Genomic DNA, 20184 nt, shown 5'->3' with positions numbered 1-20184 from the left:
GAAGTTTAAAATATTTGGTTAACGCTCAACTTACTTGTTAAAATAGTCAGCAAGAACAAGTACTCAGTGTAGGAAATCAGCCCTGCAAAGGGAAGAGAGACAGGTTTTTTATTAAGTGTTCCAAAAGAGTAAACTCATAACCTATTACTGGGAGAGAAAGGGTTGAGTTCTCTAAAAGCCACAAAGTGCTGTTTATATTCTGCTTGTACCTGATGGAATGGTCCCGGAGAGTATTGACAAAAGTCATTTATGTGCTTTTGGCAGCTGAAGCATTTCCTTAAGGTTAATATTTGACCTGATTATAAACAGCACAGCCCAGGACCTTATCTGCAGGAGAGGTCTGGCTATCACAGGTTATTTCCAGGTAGCTCCCAGTGCCTGTGAGAGAGGACAGCCAAATTTGCTGAACACATCTTGAGAGGGAGATAGGATTGTTTGCAGCAATAATGCACTGCCACTTGCGCTGTGCACCCCTCGGTTTAATTTGTGTGTTAAATACAGGAACGCTGCCTTTGTCATGGTGAGTGCTGAGGAACAGGGAGCTGTGAGGCTGCCCCTCAAAGGGATCAAAGAATTTCATCTCTGTACCCAATCTGGAGGCAAACAGAATGGCAGGAGCAAGGCTGCTTCTATTTCTCCAGAGAAATGGCAACATGCAGAGCTGCCAAGGACCCTGATTCTTAAGATAGTGCAGCTCGGCTCACTGCCACGGGGGGGGGGGGGGGGGTCTTCCTTTTTAAAAACAGAAACGTGTCCTTTCCACAAGGTGAAACCATGGCTCCCCGAAGGAAAATTCCAGCAATTTTCGGTTCAGACAATTCCTTTTTCAGAAAACGTACGAATCCTTCTGCGTTCTTGTCGGGGCTCCAAGTGGCAGAGACTAATTTAAAAATGGGAACTTCAAAGTTCTAAGGCATGTTAACAAACTCACAACACACATACGTATGCACAAAATGCAGACATAAACATCTTTCAAAAATATGTTATATACAAAGAAATTCACAGAGGAATCAGCCCTGGGAAAGTCCAGTCTGTAATGTCTTCTAACACATACAAACTGACACTAGAAGGCTCCACACAGGTAGAGAAATATGACGATGAACTAGACGGCTTCTATTTTTAGAGTTCTGCTTTGTCAGGAAACTATTTATAGGAGCTGCTTGTTGATCTATGTGCGGTCTGTGACAGCAGTGCCGAAATCATCAAGGAAGCCTGGAGGACAACTCCCCTAAAAGGAGCACTAGAACCTCATCGCCAGACCGAAGACCAGCTTTACCCCAGGATAAGAAAAGAAATATCCATCTGCCGTGCATGGATCATAAAGCATCTTAACTCTCCAACAATAATCACTCTGGAAGTCCAATAAATAATAACTTTTAAATTGCCCTAAAATATAACAAGCAATATTCATTTATAAAATGCTAAATAAACGATAAAAATCAAGCAGCAGCACGAAGGAGCAATTAGGCATCTGGAGATCCTTCCAGGGGGTTGTAGGTTCGAGACAAGCAAAAGGCAAAACAGATATGTACTGAAACGTATTAAGACTTATGGGAGCTCCTGAGGTTTGGAGCTTTGCTAGAGCTGAGATTCCGATTCCTGGTGAAGCCCAGCCTGGTCCTTCAAGCGCCCGTTTGTCTGCCAGGTGAGCTGAGAGCTGTCAGCGACTCTGCAGGAGATCACGCCCGCCCGTCCCTTTTGAACACAACAGAACACACGCACGCCACCTGCCTTCCACTGATGTGTGCACTTGCAGTCGTCTTCAATTTTAATCACATACTGTGGCTTGTCTTATGCCAAGCGTTAAGTAGTGTGATGCATTAGAAACCGGATAGCATCTGTGGATTTGTTCAGTAACGTTCAGCAACCAAACTATTATAGATGCTTTCTTCACCTTTTGAAAGCTAGGCATCTAGAACTACATGTAAGAAGTGACTACTATGGCCTAGACTGTACAGCCTCCTTCAGCTGGCCCAGAAGATTCCCCAGTGCTGCTCTCCTGTACAGCACCTTTCTCCGTCTGCATTCAATTCACACAACCACAAGAGGGCATCAGATACCCTCTGAAACAATAACAGCCGCTGGGAAGACTCCTTGCCCTTTAGAGAGTAACTTTGTATCTGTGGACTAAATTATGAATTAGCACATTTGTTTCTTTAAGACGGAGGAAACAAATAACTGCCAGCAGCAGCAAGAAGAGGTTGCTGAACCTTTCAATGGCCATACTAGACAAGTTATCTGTAAACGGAATAATAATGATAATATAAAACATTACCATGTTAGGAAATACATCCGAACAGATCAGGCCCAGCTGGTGCGAAACATGGTATAGATACCAATCAGGGACTCAGACTTTGGGATGTTTTCTAAAAATAACTGTCTGTATTTTGAAAGAATGGAGAGCAAAATCAGTAACGCCCTTCCAGGGCTGGACTAGAAGGAGGCGTCACCACCCAAGGTGTGGTGCGGTGATGGTTAGCCACGAGCAGAGTTGAGAAGACAGGCGGGCTTCCCTGATCCCAGAGCCCCAGCCACCTCGCCGAGCTCGGGACTGCCATCGAGGGGCGGAGCAGACCCTGCCCTGCTGCGCGGGGGTTAATCTGCGAGACGGAGTGAAGGCGACTCCCGGCCTCAGGGGTGTGAGGGCGGGCCCGAGAGATCTCCCCAGAAGGGCTCAGGGTGGAGCTGCCACCTCAGATCGCGTCAGGTCTCCGTGTGTAAACAGGGAACATCCGCTTGCCCGACACCTAGTCTGCCTCGGAACAGAGCGCAGTCTCAGGGCTGCTGGGACGCTGCACGAGACTTCTCCCAGGCCGTATCCAGGTCCTAACGCATGGGGCACGGCTTCTCTTCTCAGCGCCTCACAGAAGACGCCCAACACCAGCCGGCGGCGGGCAGCACCTCACTGGGAAAGTTCGAATCCGAGGTGTTTCAGAAGACAGAACTGGAACAAGCCAGGGCTGAAAACCCTTTCGGTATTCCAGTCATGGGTGCCAGAGGCAGACTTTTGTATTCCTCCACTCTTACTGATGGCAGCTCTGCCAAAGCCCTTCAGCGTAAGCCAGACTTGACTAATCCCACTGCGTCACAGGACTCTCACTCTTATTACTCTCGCTCTTGCAGCAGAGTATCAGGGCCTGCGAAGACAGAACCTGTGTCTGTGTAGAGTTCGAGGCCTGAGTTGGGCACTTACCATAATCGCCCAGGTTCCTGAAGAGACCGCTGCTGGGCTTCGTTTTCGATGCAATGTTCAGCATGCCATGCACTTCCTGGGTGGACCACAAAAGGGGGCAGATTAGAAGGAAACTCTGTGTCTTTGTAGTAGCAGCATCCCTCTGGACATTAAAGCAGAGAGGCATTTAGGAGGTTCACATCTTGGGGTGCTCGAGTGGGGGGGCTGTGTCGACCTATGTTGGTGGCAAAGGAACAAGCAAAGGTTTATTCCACGTGGGAAAGTAGAAAGAAGAAACACAACATTCCGGCTGTTGAGCCTTCTTCAACTGTCAGCCTGAAGCTGTGAGAAGCTGAAGAAATAGCGTTTCTTGTTTCTAGTTTTCTATGTGGAATTAACCATGACTTGTTCCTCCACATCCTTGTATGATAATTCTGACACAGGGTGTCCAGGGTGTCTGATAGCTCTCCTCCTGCAGCTGAATCTCTCTCCAAGATCTGTGATAAGAGGGGATGGTACTGGGTGCTGCAATGTGGAAGAAATCTCCATCTTCACTGGGATTTTTATTTTACTAAGCCTTTGCACGTTGCTCACCTCTTTGGTCAGCATTTTTTTGTGCAGCTTGCCTGCAAAACAAGAATGGAGAATTCAGCATTAATCGTCACTTATCTGTCAATTTGCCAGCTGATGCTGGCCCGAGAGTACTGCCCTGCACTACAGATGAGGAGCTGAGAAAGCAGACTGCTCTATCCTGTCTGACAGAGTCACATCCTGAGCTACAAGCTCGAGGCCTATACCCAGAACGGGCTCCCACCCTCGTCCTGTCCACTGCTACCATCAGCCTGAATAAATACAGAATAGGTACGGTCAGAACACATTCCTTCTGGACAGGAAGCTGCCGGGCGGCTTTCTGGCAGCAATCCATCAGAGCCAGTCCGGGTTATACGTACTGTACTTGCAGAAATGCAGATCATGCTTGTTGCGTCTTAATTACTTTAGCGTATTATCGAGGCTTGTTTTATTACCAGCGTGAGACAAACAGGGGTTTAGTCAAACAAAAGAAGGACTATTGAGCTCTGTGATGCGGGGAGATGTTTAAAAGCGTACAGAGGTTGCTTTGTGTGATACATAACCATTTCTTTCAATTGCAGGACTGAAAAACCAGCAAGTAGTCTGAAAAATTTCAGTTTACAAGAGCTATTAAAAGACAGAGCTTGAGAGAATCATGTTTTATACATGAGCATATCATGGGGAAGACTATCCTCTGATCTGTTTTTAGAACAAAAAGTGCCTGAAAAGTGGCTTAAATGGACTTTCTATGTTCTGGAAGGGAAAACTCTGAACGGATTGGACTATCTACTCTGAGCTCTTGCAGCACAGTGAAAAAGGAACTAACAAGTGTACTATATATTTTGAGGTGCGTATCCAAAGGTCTTTCAGATATGATACCTCTTATACTACTGCGTGTGAGTAATTTGCATGTGTTTTTCCGGTGTTAAAGATTTAAATGAGTGTGTTACAGACACACAATGTCCTCCTGTGATTTGGGGGTGTTCAGGATGCTGGTCTTTCAGAGGCACAGGGGCTGTACCCTTGAGCATGGGGTTCCCAAATTCTTCCAGCAAACCCAGCTAGATAAACAGGCACCTCAATACGTAAGTCACAAAAACAGGTCGCTGTAATCTCTGCAAGTCACTCTGGATAAACGTGTGAAACAATTCCGGCTGATAGTATTCAGCTGTCTGGAGATGAGGGTAAGGGCAGTTGTCTCGGAAAGGGTTACAAATCTCAGAGTACGTAACAATGCTGTACTTTTTCAAAATAACATGTTCAAAGCTGGGTTAAAAAACACAACAGCGAGCACAAGGCACAGACAACAACAATGGTGCATCGACGTGCATGCATCAAGGCCTGGGCCTGGCGTTCGATCACCGAGCGACAGCACATGCAAGGATCAGTCAAGGTGTCAGCCAGTGGGTTAGTAGGACTTCATGGGCGTGGCACTGAGCAAGCTAGTGACCCTGCCTACTCGCCACCGGCTCTGAGGGGGAAGGAGAGAACAGACAGTAAATCGGTAGTCGCTTATGGCACTGTTTCTCAACCTTTCTGTACCGGAGAACAGCTCCTCCTTCAGGGCTGAAAAGCAGGCCGTAGCAAGGACACAGTTCAATCGGTAGTGTTACTGAAGGCCGGGGCAGGGCCTGGTCATCACTGCTCCAGACCAGGGTTATGGCACCTAGGGAGGCACTGAGCCTACGCTGGCGTCGCCATGTACATGAATAGAGCACAGCCTTTAATCTACACTCCACAATCACGCTGTAAAGCCACGGTACTCTTTCCCACACAGCGCCTGTGGGCATTTTGAGAAAGCGCATGATTCCCGAGGCCTTGAAGGCTCCAGTGTGATCTTCCTGCGATTACTGGTGTCACTGGGAAGTGCAGCATCACTAGAGGAGGTCTGCTCGAAACCAGAACGAAGGCCTGTTTCTGTAGCAAACCAGTTATTTACACAGTGCAAAACATTTCACTCTTTTACTACAAGATTGTTGTTATTAGATTTTGTGATTTTGTGATAAAAGTGATTTTGGAATGTTGGAATATTTTCCAATTTGATGCTGCAGGAATTCTGCTTCCTGTACAGAAGGCGGATGAGAACGAGCCTTGAACATACAAAAGGAGGTTTCCTGCCCTGAAGAACTGCATTAAAATTAAAATTTGAAACTTCTTTTGCATTTTTAAGCAAAAGCAATATTTTTATAATTTAGGTTCATTACATAATACTGCTGAGCATAACCTGTGGGGTCAGGCATACTGCTGAAGACCACTACTGACTGAGAAAAACAGTTTATCCTCAACACTGAAAGATGAAATGAACCATTTCTTACTCCTACTTTAAAGATCAAGAGGGCCTGACTTTCTACAGTCAGAGTTATCTGCTACAAACAGATGATAGCATTTTCTTTACCTCTGACCTCATGGAATTAAAATAGTTTTACAAGCTATATTTTAAACGGGGCTGAAGTAATATTTTCAGCTGACTGAAGAAGGAGAAGCAAAACAGTGGGATGATTTAAGCATTACACACAGCTGAGATTCCATTTGTTTAGGCAAACAGTCCCAAGTGCTCATCACCAGTATACTCAGGGTATGTGCACCTACACTGCATTCCTCCCGATTTCTTCAGGGGCCTGTGCCAGGTCTTGAGTATGACAGACAGGGAGAGAAGACTCTCGGTCACATCGATGACAGACGTGGTTAGTGACAGGTGACCCTCACGCTGCCCCTCAGCGCTGACGACACTGTCTGGGGCAGCGACTGGGCCCAAGAGAGGGGCGCCAGTTTAAAAACACGAAGCACTGCAACGCAGAGCTCCCCCCAGACGCAAGAGGACCTGCTCTGGGACTGGCACTTCAAGATGGAAGCTCATCTGCTTTCGCTGGAGTAAGGGAACCTGGGCAGTCTTGAAGTCTGAGCCCTTCATCACACAGCAGTGGTAGAGCATACGCCAGAACCCCCAGATTGTGCTGAGCAGTACAGTGGGCAGTACGTCTGTACTCTTAATGATCCATCATTCAGCGCCCGAAGAGCTGTCCAAAGCCAAACTGTTTTTGATCTGATGGAGGCCCTGTTGGGCAAACTAAAGCTTCAAAAAATAAACCCGCACCTCGGACTTTGCAGCTGCTTGCAGCCTTTTAAAAAAAAAAAGAAAAATGAAGTCTTAGGGGTGGGCTGACACTTAGCAATTACTGCTGTTAAACAAACTTCCTAATGTAACGCAGCGAACAAAGTAGCTTTTATCGGGCTTATTAAGCACACACAGCAATGGGTAACGTCCTAATTTTTTTTCTATTTGTACCTGCTCACTGACTTCTCTCAATTCAACAGAAATGCCGAAATGTCATTTAAATCAATAGCAACACTGCCTGCACTTCATACGAATTATGCAATTTATTTACAAGGAAGCAAAGAAGGACTGCAATAACAGCTAAGTGTAAAACCACCTTTTAATTTGTACCGGAGCTGTTGGCTGAAAATCATGCAAACAGATGCAACGTCTGAGAGGGATCTTACCTCCATGTTAACAGGCTCTTCCATGCGGACTGTACCTGGGAGTACAGACTGTTCTCATGTGGAGGGCGCTGGTAAAAGCCACGGCAAAGGGGGCTGCTCCATTCCAATTGATATATTGGACATTTTAGTATATATTATCCTTAAAAAATGGGATGTGATTCCAAGCTACAACCTGGGAGGTGGGATTATAAAACCGATGAGAACACTCCTCCACATGAGAATTCAGCCTCTGACATGCAGGATTTAAAAAAAAAATGAAAATGAAAAATTTAACATAAGATAACTTTACTCATATCTGACCTCTCTCAGAATCATTTGTCCAGCTGTGCTCCTCTGAAGGGGGGAAAAAAGAAATGAGAAGAGTTTAATGATATACTGAAGATTAGGAGAATACCTCAGTCTTCAGCAATGCAGTCTTAATTCACAGATATGCAGGCAAGGAAAGAGACATGAAACTGGTCAGGAACATTCCCTGACTTCATGATGTTTCATGTAAAAAGACACAGTAAGACCAGTGAAGAACAGACAGAAAATACTGTACATAAAATGGCTTGACATTTTGTGACTTTTTACTCTAAGCACTTTAGGATTTGTGTATCTGCTTTAAGATGTGAAACCACTTTAGAACACAGGGATATTCACAGGCACAGCTCTAGGACAACACTTGTAGGTAAAATCGGTATTGTGTGTTTTGTGAGAGAAACTGGTTAAATGGGAAGAAGGAAACAAAGTTCAAAGCTCCAGAGGGGAGTGGGAGACATCCACATCCATACCGCTTGAGGAAAACTTCATGAGAGCGGTTCATGGCACAAGTTAATAGCATGTCCTCTATGACTGATGCCGATGACTGAATTTCAACAAGAGCATCCTTCTATCGCCAAGCGGCACAATTTTTGGTGTCAAAATTCAACCGCAGCATCAAAGGAAAGCCACAGAGAGGAAACGTGAGCCTCGTAGATGGCAGCCTCCACCCTCACACGAAGCACCAGCTGGGGACAGGGTAGCAGGGTAACGGGGGGATCTGCACTCACACGTCAACACAAACATCACACGCAAGCACTGCAGCCTTTCAATAAAGCACAACAGTTCACGATGCTAAGCACTGGGGTTATAACAATGCAATTCATTCAAATACCATCAGCTTGGACACAGTCAGTAACCTACACAAACATGAACCAGAATGCAGGAGATTCATTATTCTGACACACTGGACAGATAACGCTGTCAGTGCAAGAGGTGATGAAGTTTGGGGTCTTGGGGTCTTTGCTGCCACCGGTGGCTGACCACTGCGAGACTAACTCCAGGCCACGAAAGGGCATACAGTGTCAGGGAAAGAGAGAGCACTGTCCAGTCCTGGGTCAAGACTCCATCCCGTTGACCAGCTCTACAATGGACAATTTCTCCGCTCTCTAAATAATTTTAAAGTTGAAAAGAGTTTGGTGTTTTTTTCCCCAGTCATGACGGTACCCTAACCTTTCTCTTCCAAACTTCTAGTGAATGTCATAAGCCAATGACACTTGAGCAAGTTAAATATTATTAAACTATAAATAAAGTATTATAGCATATAACACTAGTAAAATAATTTGTTAAATTCTAAAGAAACATGAACTTTCAACTCCAGCAGTGCTGTGAGAGAGTATTTTTTTGTCCTCTGTTTCAGGTTTGAATGCCCCATTACCAAAAAAAACAAACAGGACAAAGAACTCCATCAAGATGGTATCTCTAAAACGACCGGTTGATCTGTACAATTAAGCATTATGCAGTGACAAAAGTAAAACAATGTTGTCTTCTAAAAATATATAATTGCTCATTTGCAAGATTTCTTTAGTAAGGGTGGCACTGCTGCCTCATGGCTCCCAGTCTTGGGTTTGAGTCTGCACCAGGAGGCCTCTGACGTGTTCCTCCCATGTGCCTGTGGGTTTTCTCCAGGTGCTCCTCCCACAGCACAAAACATGCTCTCCAGCTCAGCCGGCTTCACTAAACCCCCCCGGCCCCCGTGAGCGACCGGCATTCTGCTCCGTGCCAGCTGGGCCACGACCCTCGGAGGACAAAGCGGTTATTGAGAATGCACAGAGGGAAAGATGGATGAAAACTGCAAACCAGTTCTGTGTCCTCATGAAGGACTGCCAACAAGCACAGAAAATTCTAGTTTTTCCACACAAAAAAAGAGAAGAAATCATTGGAAAATGGGAAACCATAGCCTGACTCTGCACACTTAAAGGGGATTGCTCCTGGTGTCCATGTTGCATTTTGTGCAAGAAGGCTTGTTTCTCTGTTGGCTGGGACACTTACAGTACATCACCACTGGAAATCAGTAATGTGCTTGTGCTCCAAACTTGCTACAGCTGTTGTCTGAGGCGGCTTCTCTGACAGCCAAAGTCACCTTCCACAGGCGCTGCAGGCCTGGCAGAGGCAGCACTCATGCAGTGCAGGGCTGGGAAGCCCTTATACACATCCGGTGAAACTGTTCACTGCAAAGCTTGCAGAACCACAGAGGAAGAGCAACCTGTATCACTGCTTAATACAAGAATGACTTTCAGATGAAACTTTGAGAACACGTGGACTCCTTATGATTCCATTTTCCTTTTCACTAATGTTGGCTCATCCAGAAGTTTGGTAGTTGGGTAGCTGACCGTTAATTCAGCCCAAGGTCTCATCCAGCTCTTTCCTCAAAGAAGCCAGGGTATCGACTTGTAGCTTGTGCCATACTCCTACAACCTTTGGGGTACAGAAATGCTGGCTGTTCCCAGTTTTAAAAGCACTTTTCCTAGTTTCCACTAGCGCAGTCTGAACTGTGTTTCACTGTTCAGTCTGAGGAAGTGTAATGGGGTGACTTTTATAAGTGCCTTTGAAGATTTTGAAAACTTCACTTCTTAAAGAACTCTACTGAGAACCCACCACAGGACAGGAAGTGTTCTGAAGATTAGGTCATTAATAATAATTGCTTACACTTTTATGGCGCTTTTCTGGACACTCCACTCAAACCGCCGTACAAGTAATGGGGTCTCCCCTCCACCTGGATGATGCAATGGCAGTCATAGTGCACCAGTACACTCCCCACACACCAGCTCTCAGTGCAGAGGAGAACAGAGTGATGAAGCCAGTGCAGAGATGGGGATTATTAGGAGGCCATGATTGGTAAAGTCCAGGGGGAAATTTGGCCAGGACGCTGGGGTTACACCCTTGCTCCCTTTTGAGGTAGGACATACTGTTACTGAGGTGCTCCTGCTCTTTTTGGGGTCTCTGCAACACTGAAACTCTTCTCTACTGTTTATTCTGTGCTGGGGAATCCATTTCGATTATGATGGTTTGGTTAAATAACCCACTTCAAAACAATTCACAAGTACCTCCAAAACATATTTTGGAAAAAGGCAGTACAATAGTCCAGTATGTACAGTAGCTGTGGTAATGGATGGTGTTCAGTCTCCACCAGTAGTTCTTTAAGGGGAAGACTGAACACCATCCATTTTGGAGGCAGGGAGGGAGAGATTGTTCAAGAGATGTCCTTGGCACTTTCTATGGAGTCCCATGACAAGGTTCACAAACCCCAGACAGCTCTCTTATCACATCACTGACAGCTCCATTATGTGCACACCTACTGCCTCAGCTCCTATTATCATCTCTGCTCCCTATCGCTGTTTCTCAGCGTGCAAAAGTGACAAACAAGATGCCAATGCGTATAGCACTGAGATAACGGACAGATCTGTAAGGTGCGTGTATTAAAAAAAATCAAACTAGGACTAAAAATAAAGAACAGACATTTTAAGTACTTTGCCCCAGTGTGCACTGCGCTTAATATAAAGCAGTTGGTGTTGCGTGATTGGCGAAAATGTGTTTTTTATTACTGAATAAGTCAAATATTTTATACTGGTGCAGAAATTCCCAACTGTTCTATCTGGCTTTTAATGACAGAAAAAAAATGCAAGGCCTCTTAAACTGCATTAACATCAATTGACATTAATGCAAATTCTGCTACATTAGCCGCTAACAGCTCTTCTTCATCTGCGGCGCATAATGACTAGGATCTGGATGCGTTGCATACGCACAGGCACAGCCTCACAGAAGCTCATGTCTCCTTTTCTCTTGTAAGCCGTGGTGAGAATGCTCACTCCGGTGTAGTGTGGCCGGATCAGCACCAAACTGGTGATCGTGACTCCTGCAGTCGCACACTGCCTGCTTGCTGTGTCCAAGGAGAAAATCGATATTCACCCGAAATTAATCTTGGCTTTATTTGCAATGCAAGATTGTTGAGAATTCCTTATCCTCTTATTGTAAATGCAGTGTAATTCATTCCTTAAGGCAAAGCTTATTGTTATCTATTAAAAACCTTATAGTCTTTGCAAAATAGTTTGTTTTTAACAGCTTCTGACTGGGATGAATTAAGAAGCTCCCTGTGGCAGCAGGTTATGAAAGCTGTTTTACTCGTCAGATGAAACAGAACTGATGTTGCTTAAAAGCAGTAAAGTAGTGAACACGAACATGAATGCGAGTGAATGAGCACGGGGTATTAAGTGGGTTTCACATAAGTTATTTTTATACCAGGCGTCAAAAAACACTTCTGCAGACACACGGCACCACACTACAAAAGACGTCCATTTGTGAGGTAGCGTTTCAGAGCCTGGTCTTCTGCTTTTTGTCTGGCTTTCACATTTTAATACGGGTCCTGAAAAAACAGCAAATCATAACTGCATGAATCGACACTTGAATAATGTACCCTGCTCTTCACGAGCGATGGGTAGGAAAGAATGCGAGGTATGCGCGGCAGCTGTGCTTCCAGCTCGCTGGGGCCCTCCAGGAGCAGGAGCCCTGTCCTCCTCGGGAGCGCTGAGGCGTCTCGTGCTGCAGTCGCCCGGCCTCCTCGGGGGCAGCACTGCGGGGTTCCTGTTTTATTCACTACTTGGGAGGACAAGGTGCCACAGACGGGCAGCCCCTCCCTCCGAGCCTGCCTCTGTCCCGAGACACGCCGTGTGGCCCAGCGGCCCTGCTGTCCTAGATAAGCGACACTCAAGGGGAGGCAGACTTTCTCTAGGAGCGCATCAGGGAGCAAACGAGCTCTGGACCTTCCGTCTCCTTAACTCAGCTTTCTGCAGGTCGCTGATGGGACAGCAGCCGCCTCCACACAAACCATAAGAAACAACGACACAGCCATGGCGTCGAAGACTAAACTCGAAGAGCTGGTTGCCAACTGGAAGCCTTTAAGTGAATTCTTGAAATAGGCTGCATTACTTCTGAGTCACAAAATTCCATATTTACTGAAATGGTCTCATAGGAAGAGAAAAATCTGTGCGGAAAAAGAAATGCATTCACTGCAGAGTAAAAAAAAAACTAAATTCAGAGACATTCTTCAAGCTCTCACAAAAAGTTTCCAAAGAAGATGGGTTGACAACGGACAGAGGCTGTTTATAATACAATCACTGCTTACAATGCCTCCGCCTTAAAACTTTATTTTTAAACCTTTACTCCCCTCCTAGGCACGGAGTTAGCTTTGTCACAGTGGTTTCCAAGGAGGAGAAAACAGAAAAAAACAGCTGCTTGTTCAGCGCATGTGGGCACAAGTCTTTTAAAATCTGATCCCTTATCTGCTTCCATCCAAGGCTTTCATGTGAATGACAGCAGGCTTTAATAGGGCTTTCTAATACAAGACATTAACAAAATAAACATGGGGATCTCAAAATGACGTGTCAAGTGAGATTTTAGAAACCATTCATTTAATCATCTGGGCTTTTTAAAAAAAATGTCTTTTGTGAAATCTAAGCAGAGCACTAAGGAATGTTGGAGAATAGCTATCTGAAAGTACTGTTGGATTTAAGCATGCACATCCACTCAATCAAACCGAGGGAAATAAAGATATATGTTACCTTCATTATCTACAAATATGACGGAACTCAACAACTTATCGCTAATCAACCAGAATGTGTGTCTATATATGCTGTCCAGTCTTTAAAATACTTACACAGTCAACCCGCAACAACATTTAAAGAGAGTTAAAAGGTTATTGTGACCATTTGGTTCAGACGAGCATGGTTTTCCTCCTATAACCCCAATGAGTGGATAGCCAGGGAGATTTAACATTCTCAAAACAATGTCCCTACATTCCCAGGCTAAAAGAACTTAATCTTTTTAGTCTTGAACACAGAAGAAGTGACCAGATCCTGGCATTCAAAATCCTCAAAGGCACTGACAAAGTCACCCCAGCAGACTTCTTCTGAACTCTGTGAAGCTCCAACGCGAGGGCAGAAGTACAAACTACACAGAAGTGCATTTAAATCTGAGAACAGGAGGCACTTGCTTTTGCCGAGGGTGGTGGGAGTGTGGAACAAGTTTCCCGGGCAATACCCAGGCTTCTTTCGAGAAACGACGGGATGAGATCTTTGGATCAATTAACTACTAACTACTGATGGACTAGATGGGTTGAATGGCCTCCTCTTCAGGACCTTTCTTCTTATATTCATATATTCAGGATCTACTGCTCAGACAAGCACCGACATAAAACTGTTCGGCTGAATTCCACCTCAAGAAAAGCAAAATCAGCGCATCAGGGCAAAAAAAAATGGCAATTGCACGATGTTTACTGTATTGATTTACAGCTTCTCCTTGGTTTTCAAAACACCGCAATTTGGAAGCTAGCAGAGCAGAGCTGCAACAGAACACTGTTTGAAGTAGAATTGTCCAAAGACACCAAAGGATTTTTACAGGATGACATGATAGGAGTGGATTCAAGAGTTTTGCCCAGAAGGCCAGGAGCTGAAAAATGAGCTAAAAATGAATCTATTTCAGCTGTTCCTGGTCCGTGATGTTTACCATTAGACCACCCAGCGTCTCTAATCTAGAAGCACCCCTGGAGGCCTTTAGGAGTACTGAATGGTTTGTTCTGATGTGTTTTGCAGAGTGGTTCAAAATCCTGTGGCCTAGTCATTGTTTTGACTGTCAGTGTTGAACCCAGGATGTCTGTGCTGAACCTGCACATGGCAGGCTAATGCAAGGGGTTCGAAGATGTTTGCTTATATGACATGGCTGGTACCTGATCATGACCTGGTCACACCAAAACTCAGTTTTGTGCCAAACCACTTTAAACAGCTCTTCCCTGGGAGCAACACCAGTGAAAGTCAAGAGCTGTTTCACTTGAAAGAAATTTCTTTGAGCAGAAAAACCCCATCAGGCCTCACCAAATATTTCCCCTTTCTGCAGAGTCTGCGCCTTTTCTCCCATTCTGACGTTTTCTAATGTGACTCTAATGTTAAAGTCGAGGACTTGAAAGCATGCACAAACCTTTCTGACAACACAACATAAAAATAGAACCACTGGGAGGTTTGGAAACCTTCCTCCTGTAGACGTTTCTCCTGAGGCAGCTGGAAATGTGGGAAGAGGAAAAGCGAACCCTTATGGGCCGCCTCTCGGGCCAATGCCACGGGGATCTCTGAAAAGCGAACTCAGCCGATTTGCTGCAGACGGTGAGTTTTTCTTGGTCAGGGGAATCTCCCAGCGTAAATTAAGGGATTAATGCTACAGGTGTTTAACCCAATAATAATCTTCAGCCTCCACAAAACTTTTTACCTGAAATCCACTCCATTCGTCACACTTCCCACATTAAATAAGTCTGAAGGCATTTAAAACGCATCCCGTCTGTCCAGGCTCTTCACTTGGCAAGAAGTCTTCCCTGGCAGAAAAGCAGCAGTGCCCAGCGGCTTGCAGCAACAGCAAGCAAGCGCAGATGTGACAGTGGGAAGCCTTCACTATTCACCATGACAGCCTCCAGAAGGGAGAAAGTGCACAGAAAATGTGTATGTGTACAGGTTTGGGGCCTTGTGCCACTGCACCCAGATCTCGCTTCCCACACGCAGAAACAAACAGATCTGGCCTCAGCTGGGATGAGTCAACCTGTAAACAGCTGGCTAACCACATGCACTGCGTTTCAAATGACCGTCATTTGCCCCTCGTATGGGGCTGCCATGAAAGAGGTTTTAGTAAAAAGATATTTACTTTAAGGCATGGTGGTTAAGAAAGCAGAGAGAGGCCTCATTGCTCTACCTTTAAAAGACTAGGACGGCATTTTTTTTTAACAAAAGCGCATTTTCGTCTAACGGAAAAATAAAGTACCACCTGTATCAGAAGCTGCATTACCCAACAAACATGCACAGCTTAACGCTGCACAGATTTTTTAAAAAGGAAGTATTACAACTATTCAGAGTTGCTGTTCCCTCATTTGTTTGGAAGGAAGCAGTAACTGTTCAAGACTGTACATTTTATTTATTCCTTTCCTTATTTTAGAGGGGTTTTCAAAAGTTTCAAGTTTCGTGTTGACTTCAAAATCCTCATGCTCACCTACAGCATAAGGCTCTGCATGGCTCGGCACCTCAGTACCCGTCTGATCTATTATTGCCCTACTCCCCACCTCGCAACCTCCACTTCTCTAATTCTGGTCTCTTAACTGTCCCCCAAGCTCGTCTACACTCTATTGTTGACAGGGCCTTCTCCTGTTATGCACCTAAGGTCTGGAATTCTCTCCCAAAGGATATCAGAGACTCACCTTCTCTAAACTCCTTCAAATCCAGACTCAAAACCTTCTTCTTCAGAAGAGCCTTTACTTAACTGGTTCCATTCTTTACCCCTCTGCTCCCGCTGTATCCAGTACCCCCATCTACTGTCTCCTCTGCACATACTCATCGTGTTTATCTTGTGTATTTTTTATTGTTTATTTTTAATTGTTGTTGTTGCTGTTGTCATTCTGTAAAGCGCTTTGAGAAGCCACCTTTAAAGGCACTATATAAAATAAAGTTTATTATTATTACTACCAAATGAGTCTCATCTCTTCTGATATTATGTTCATAAAAAAACATTGCTACAATCTCAGAGATGCCATTAATGTCAAAGCTCAACAGATACAGAGTGAATTATTTTATGTGCTCACATTGCATTTTTATTTAGTATTGCGAACGTGGCTTTTAGTATTAGTAAGCCGCAGCCACAAATTAGATGCTAGTTAAGTAACCAAGATTCAATTTAATGCCTGGTGCTTTGCAAATCTAAAAATATTTTGTTATATTTTGTATTTTGACTTCCTATTGTTTATTGTTTTATAAAATCACACACACCGAACATGATCTTCAAAAACCCATCAAACTTGAGCGTGCATACTAGTTTCACTTTGAATTTACATTTGCTATCTTGCACTAAAAAACATCAATGTAAACAGTTCTATTAATAAGAAAATTATATTCTACAGCTCCAGAGAATGTGGGACCAAGCTGCACGTAACTGAGTTAGAAAAGAGTACACATGCTTGAAAATTGTTACCAACCCATCATCTTTGTTTGATTTTAGTTTTCAGCACCTTTTTTACCATTCAATACACTACTGAGGTTTTTTTTTGTTTCAAAACAGCATGTATATAGGCCTCAAGGGTTTTGCAGCAAAGTGTACAAGAGGATTGTCTTTAACTGCCACAGAAATCACCAAGGTGTCAGTGAAAAATCAAATGATTCCTCAGACACAACCTACCCTTGAAAAAAACCCAACAGCAACACAGCAACCCTGATGAAAAACCTAACAAGACAGCCTTGCATTTTAGGTGTTAACAGCTAGTCTGCTAAGAACCAGTGTGATCAGCAACAGCTTCGACTGGCCAGGTTCCAAGGGAGTCTTCTCTGGCGTGCCGATCTGACTGATAAAAAAATTCATGATCACTCTAATGTCAAAGAGTTTTCTCAGCACTCCGATTGCCTTGAACAATCCAACATTCCTGGACTTTGCACATTTCTAAAAAAGTAACATACTGACATACAGTATAATGTACAGCACCGAAATAAAGCAACTTGGTGGCTAACTTCAAGTATTTTGATTGTTATGGGCCTCGCATCTCTACCTGCCTTCTTCAGCTCTTTTTGGAGAGCCTGTCAGCCTCTTTGGATTAATATTACAGTGCAGCTTCTTCTTTTCTCCTAAGCGTCGGCTTTCATACTGCTGAACGTCCTGGAACATTGAAGAGCTCTTAAAGCTGGCCCTGTATTAAAAACCAGCAGGCCAGGCCTTTTACAACAAGCGTCAGGGCTCGCGACAGCGCTGCACTCACAGCTGCAGTCTGCTTTCTTCACGTGCTGCTTAACAAAGCAAAAGGGTCTTTTCAATATGGCGGAATGCACCGTCCCCAAAGTTTAAGTTAAATCTGCCGTGGGACCACTTGGCGACATACATTTACACAATTAAAAATGTCTAAATACGATCTTCAGTGCAAGCCCTTACACCCTGCATCCGGTTCAATGAAACACAAAGCCACAGATGGCAACATTTCCCAGTGTGCTTTTTCTTTGTCAATATTATCGCTTTGCCAAGTTAAGTCAAATCTTACTTCCTCTGCTTTTAAATAGTCCTTTAAGAACATGCTGTAAATGATTAATGTATATTTACTGTAGACGAAGCTGATACTGTGATAAAGCAAATATTACAGGCAGCGAGGGTTTTCGAAGTAAGAGGTCTGTTCGACATTTATTTGCTCCTACTCCTCCTCCCCAAAGCCTCCCAATTGTTAAAAGTGTAAAACAAATAGTTTAACAAAGATTGTTCTCAAATTATTGACCCCTCTCTTCGAGCAAACGCTATACCCCAAAATACTGGCTATGACTCTCACTGCATCTACAGTACATGAGTACATGAGTGCTTATCTATTAGGAGGTTCCTGAGGGGGGAGATACTGTATGGATAAGGATGTTGGTGATACCCAGAGATGCCAAGTTGTTCTTTCAATTCTTCCTATCTAGGCGTCCTTCACGTCTCAAAACATATATATGAATAATTCAACCCCAAAACATGCAAAAGATGCCCTTCTTTTTACATACAGTACTGGATGCTGGTTTCATTTTTCATCAGGAGGTTCATTCTGTACACAATACCTCGTATGGGTTCTTAATTCATTGCTTCCTCAGACTTTTTGACCATCTCTCTCCCCCCAAGCTATGATTTTCATAAATATTGAATTACGTCTCACATTTGAAATATGGTACATCAAAAACAGATTAACTGAACCCTTTTTCAGTCTAATGTCCCCCCCCCCCCCCCACTGTCAACAGTAACAATTTCAATTTTCTAGGACAACTGATGTGAGACTCATTTTAGTCACACCAATTAGTGGTATCAAAAGCTGCATTGTGGGTTCTACGTTACTAAAAATTCATACTATATACAGTAGATTCAAGCCTAGGAGTCATTTCAACAGGCGTATTTATTGCAAGAGTAATGTGAACTAGAGCCAAAATCCTAAAGCTACATAATCTTTCAAAATTCGCGTAATCCAGTTACATGGTACATGGCTTTCTGAGCAGGGTTTGCTGTGTTAAGGCGCAATGATCAAAAATCCAAGGCAGCATGCTTAGATTTAGTCAAATCTATCATAATGCACGTTTGTTTTTAGTTTTCTTATGGCATGTGTTTGAATAAATATATCAGATCAGGCTGCACCAAGCCGGCATTGACTGTGGAAACAGGGTTATACGTGCCCTGTGTTTGGGACATTTTCACTCTGTTCATGTGCAGCTCAGTGCTCTGTGTTCAGTTGCAGCTCTTCTCCCTGCTCTGTGTTCAGGGGAGCTCTGCTCTCTGCTCTGTGTTCAGGGGAGCTCTGCTCTCTGCTCTGTGTTCAGGGGAGCTCTGCTCTCTGCTCTGTGTTCAGGATATTCCTGCCGTTCTTGAGAGACTTCCTCTCCATTCAGCTTTCACACTTTCCATTTGAAAAAAAAAAAGGTTTCTTAATGTCAGTTGAATTGATCATGGTGTTCTCAATGAAATTCAAACATACCTTTCTGTGAAAGCCTGTTTTAATGAATCCAACATGTACAGTATGGGTCATTTTATTCTGCATATGCTGGGCCATCTTTAAAAATGAATGGTTTAAAAGCATTTCTCAGATGCAAAATGGTAGTATCTTTGCTTCAATTTGAAGAACATAACATTCACCTGGTTGCTAATGGCCACGTTTTTCCAAGTATAATCACGACAGTCCCTGTTCCGTCCTGTTATTATTTTTGGCCAAAATCTACAGTCCTTGATTTCTTTTCAGAAGCAGTAAGGCTAAAATACAAAGTCCCTCCTTATCAGCTAGGACTGTTTACTTGTCAGACTGTAAATATCCCCTGTGACACCTTCTGGTCAACACAGGGCTCACAGGTGTGATGTGATCAGTAGAGAACGCAGTGATCTCACAAATTCCTGACCGTATCAGCAATTATGTGATACAAGAGTTTACCTGCCCCTGAAATGAGGTCGGGAACCTTTCTGCACACATTCACTCAGCTTGTAAAACACTTTATAGCACCATACAGGCTGGCTCAGCTACTCTGAAGGGGTGCAGTTTCTAGAAAGTCACCGACTGGCGAGGGCACGCTGCAGTGCCAGGCTCCGAGAGAAACACCTGTAGGCACAGAAGCTGCTCTGCTGGGAGAAACAAAGAGAGGTCCCTTCTGGCGGTGCACGTGGAAAAGAAGGAACGTTCTGAGGACAATATACAGTTCTTACTCTGCATTTGCTCTTCACAGGTTCAACCCCCAAGTACGTATGAAGCATACAAGTTGTCTTTTGGGCTTCGATTCCTCCATTTTCCCCAGTGAATTGGAAGTGATTGTACTGTTTGCAAAGAACATTTAGGGTCGGGTATGAAAATGTACCTATTCTCTGTCATAAATGTAGGCTGGTACCTACTAAGGGCAAAGGGGCTGTTAACTGTGTTATATGCGCCAAGAGCTACAGGAGTCAAAACCTGTTGCCGGGCTCATTAGCTAGTCATCTTTGCAACTGATATTAGTTCAGTCTGGGGGCCTTGACGTATTAATTTCATAGGACACCTGTTCATGTCAGCAATTTCCTTAAACGGAGAACAATTCACGAATCCATCTCTACCCATCCATATTTATAACCGGCACAGTATTTGCCGGTGTTTTATTCAGCTTTGGGCA

At 44.2% G+C, this 20184-nt stretch overlaps 1 protein-coding gene across 6 annotated transcripts in view; it reads right to left on the bottom strand.

Moving 5' to 3' along the window:
• Positions 1–20184, bottom strand: part of micu2 (mitochondrial calcium uptake 2) — an 87154-nt gene that overhangs the window by 14448 nt on the left and 52522 nt on the right. For 5 of the 6 annotated variants that reach the window (XM_069189825.1, XM_069189822.1, XM_069189826.1 and 2 more), the window contains 4 exons: positions 7544–7576; positions 3767–3798; positions 3194–3269; positions 35–82 (listed from right to left, as the gene is read on the bottom strand). In XM_069189825.1, the coding sequence (XP_069045926.1) occupies positions 35–82; positions 3194–3269; positions 3767–3798; positions 7544–7576 (189 nt within the window). The remainder of the gene's footprint in view (positions 1–34; positions 83–3193; positions 3270–3766; positions 3799–7543; positions 7577–20184) is intronic. The other variant, XM_069189821.1, reaches the window with a different exon arrangement.

The sequence above is a fragment of the Lepisosteus oculatus genome, chromosome 5, assembly GCF_040954835.1.
Source record: "Lepisosteus oculatus isolate fLepOcu1 chromosome 5, fLepOcu1.hap2, whole genome shotgun sequence".
Classification (NCBI taxonomy): domain Eukaryota; kingdom Metazoa; phylum Chordata; class Actinopteri; order Semionotiformes; family Lepisosteidae; genus Lepisosteus; species Lepisosteus oculatus.
This window is presented reverse-complemented; position numbering and strand designations above follow the sequence as displayed.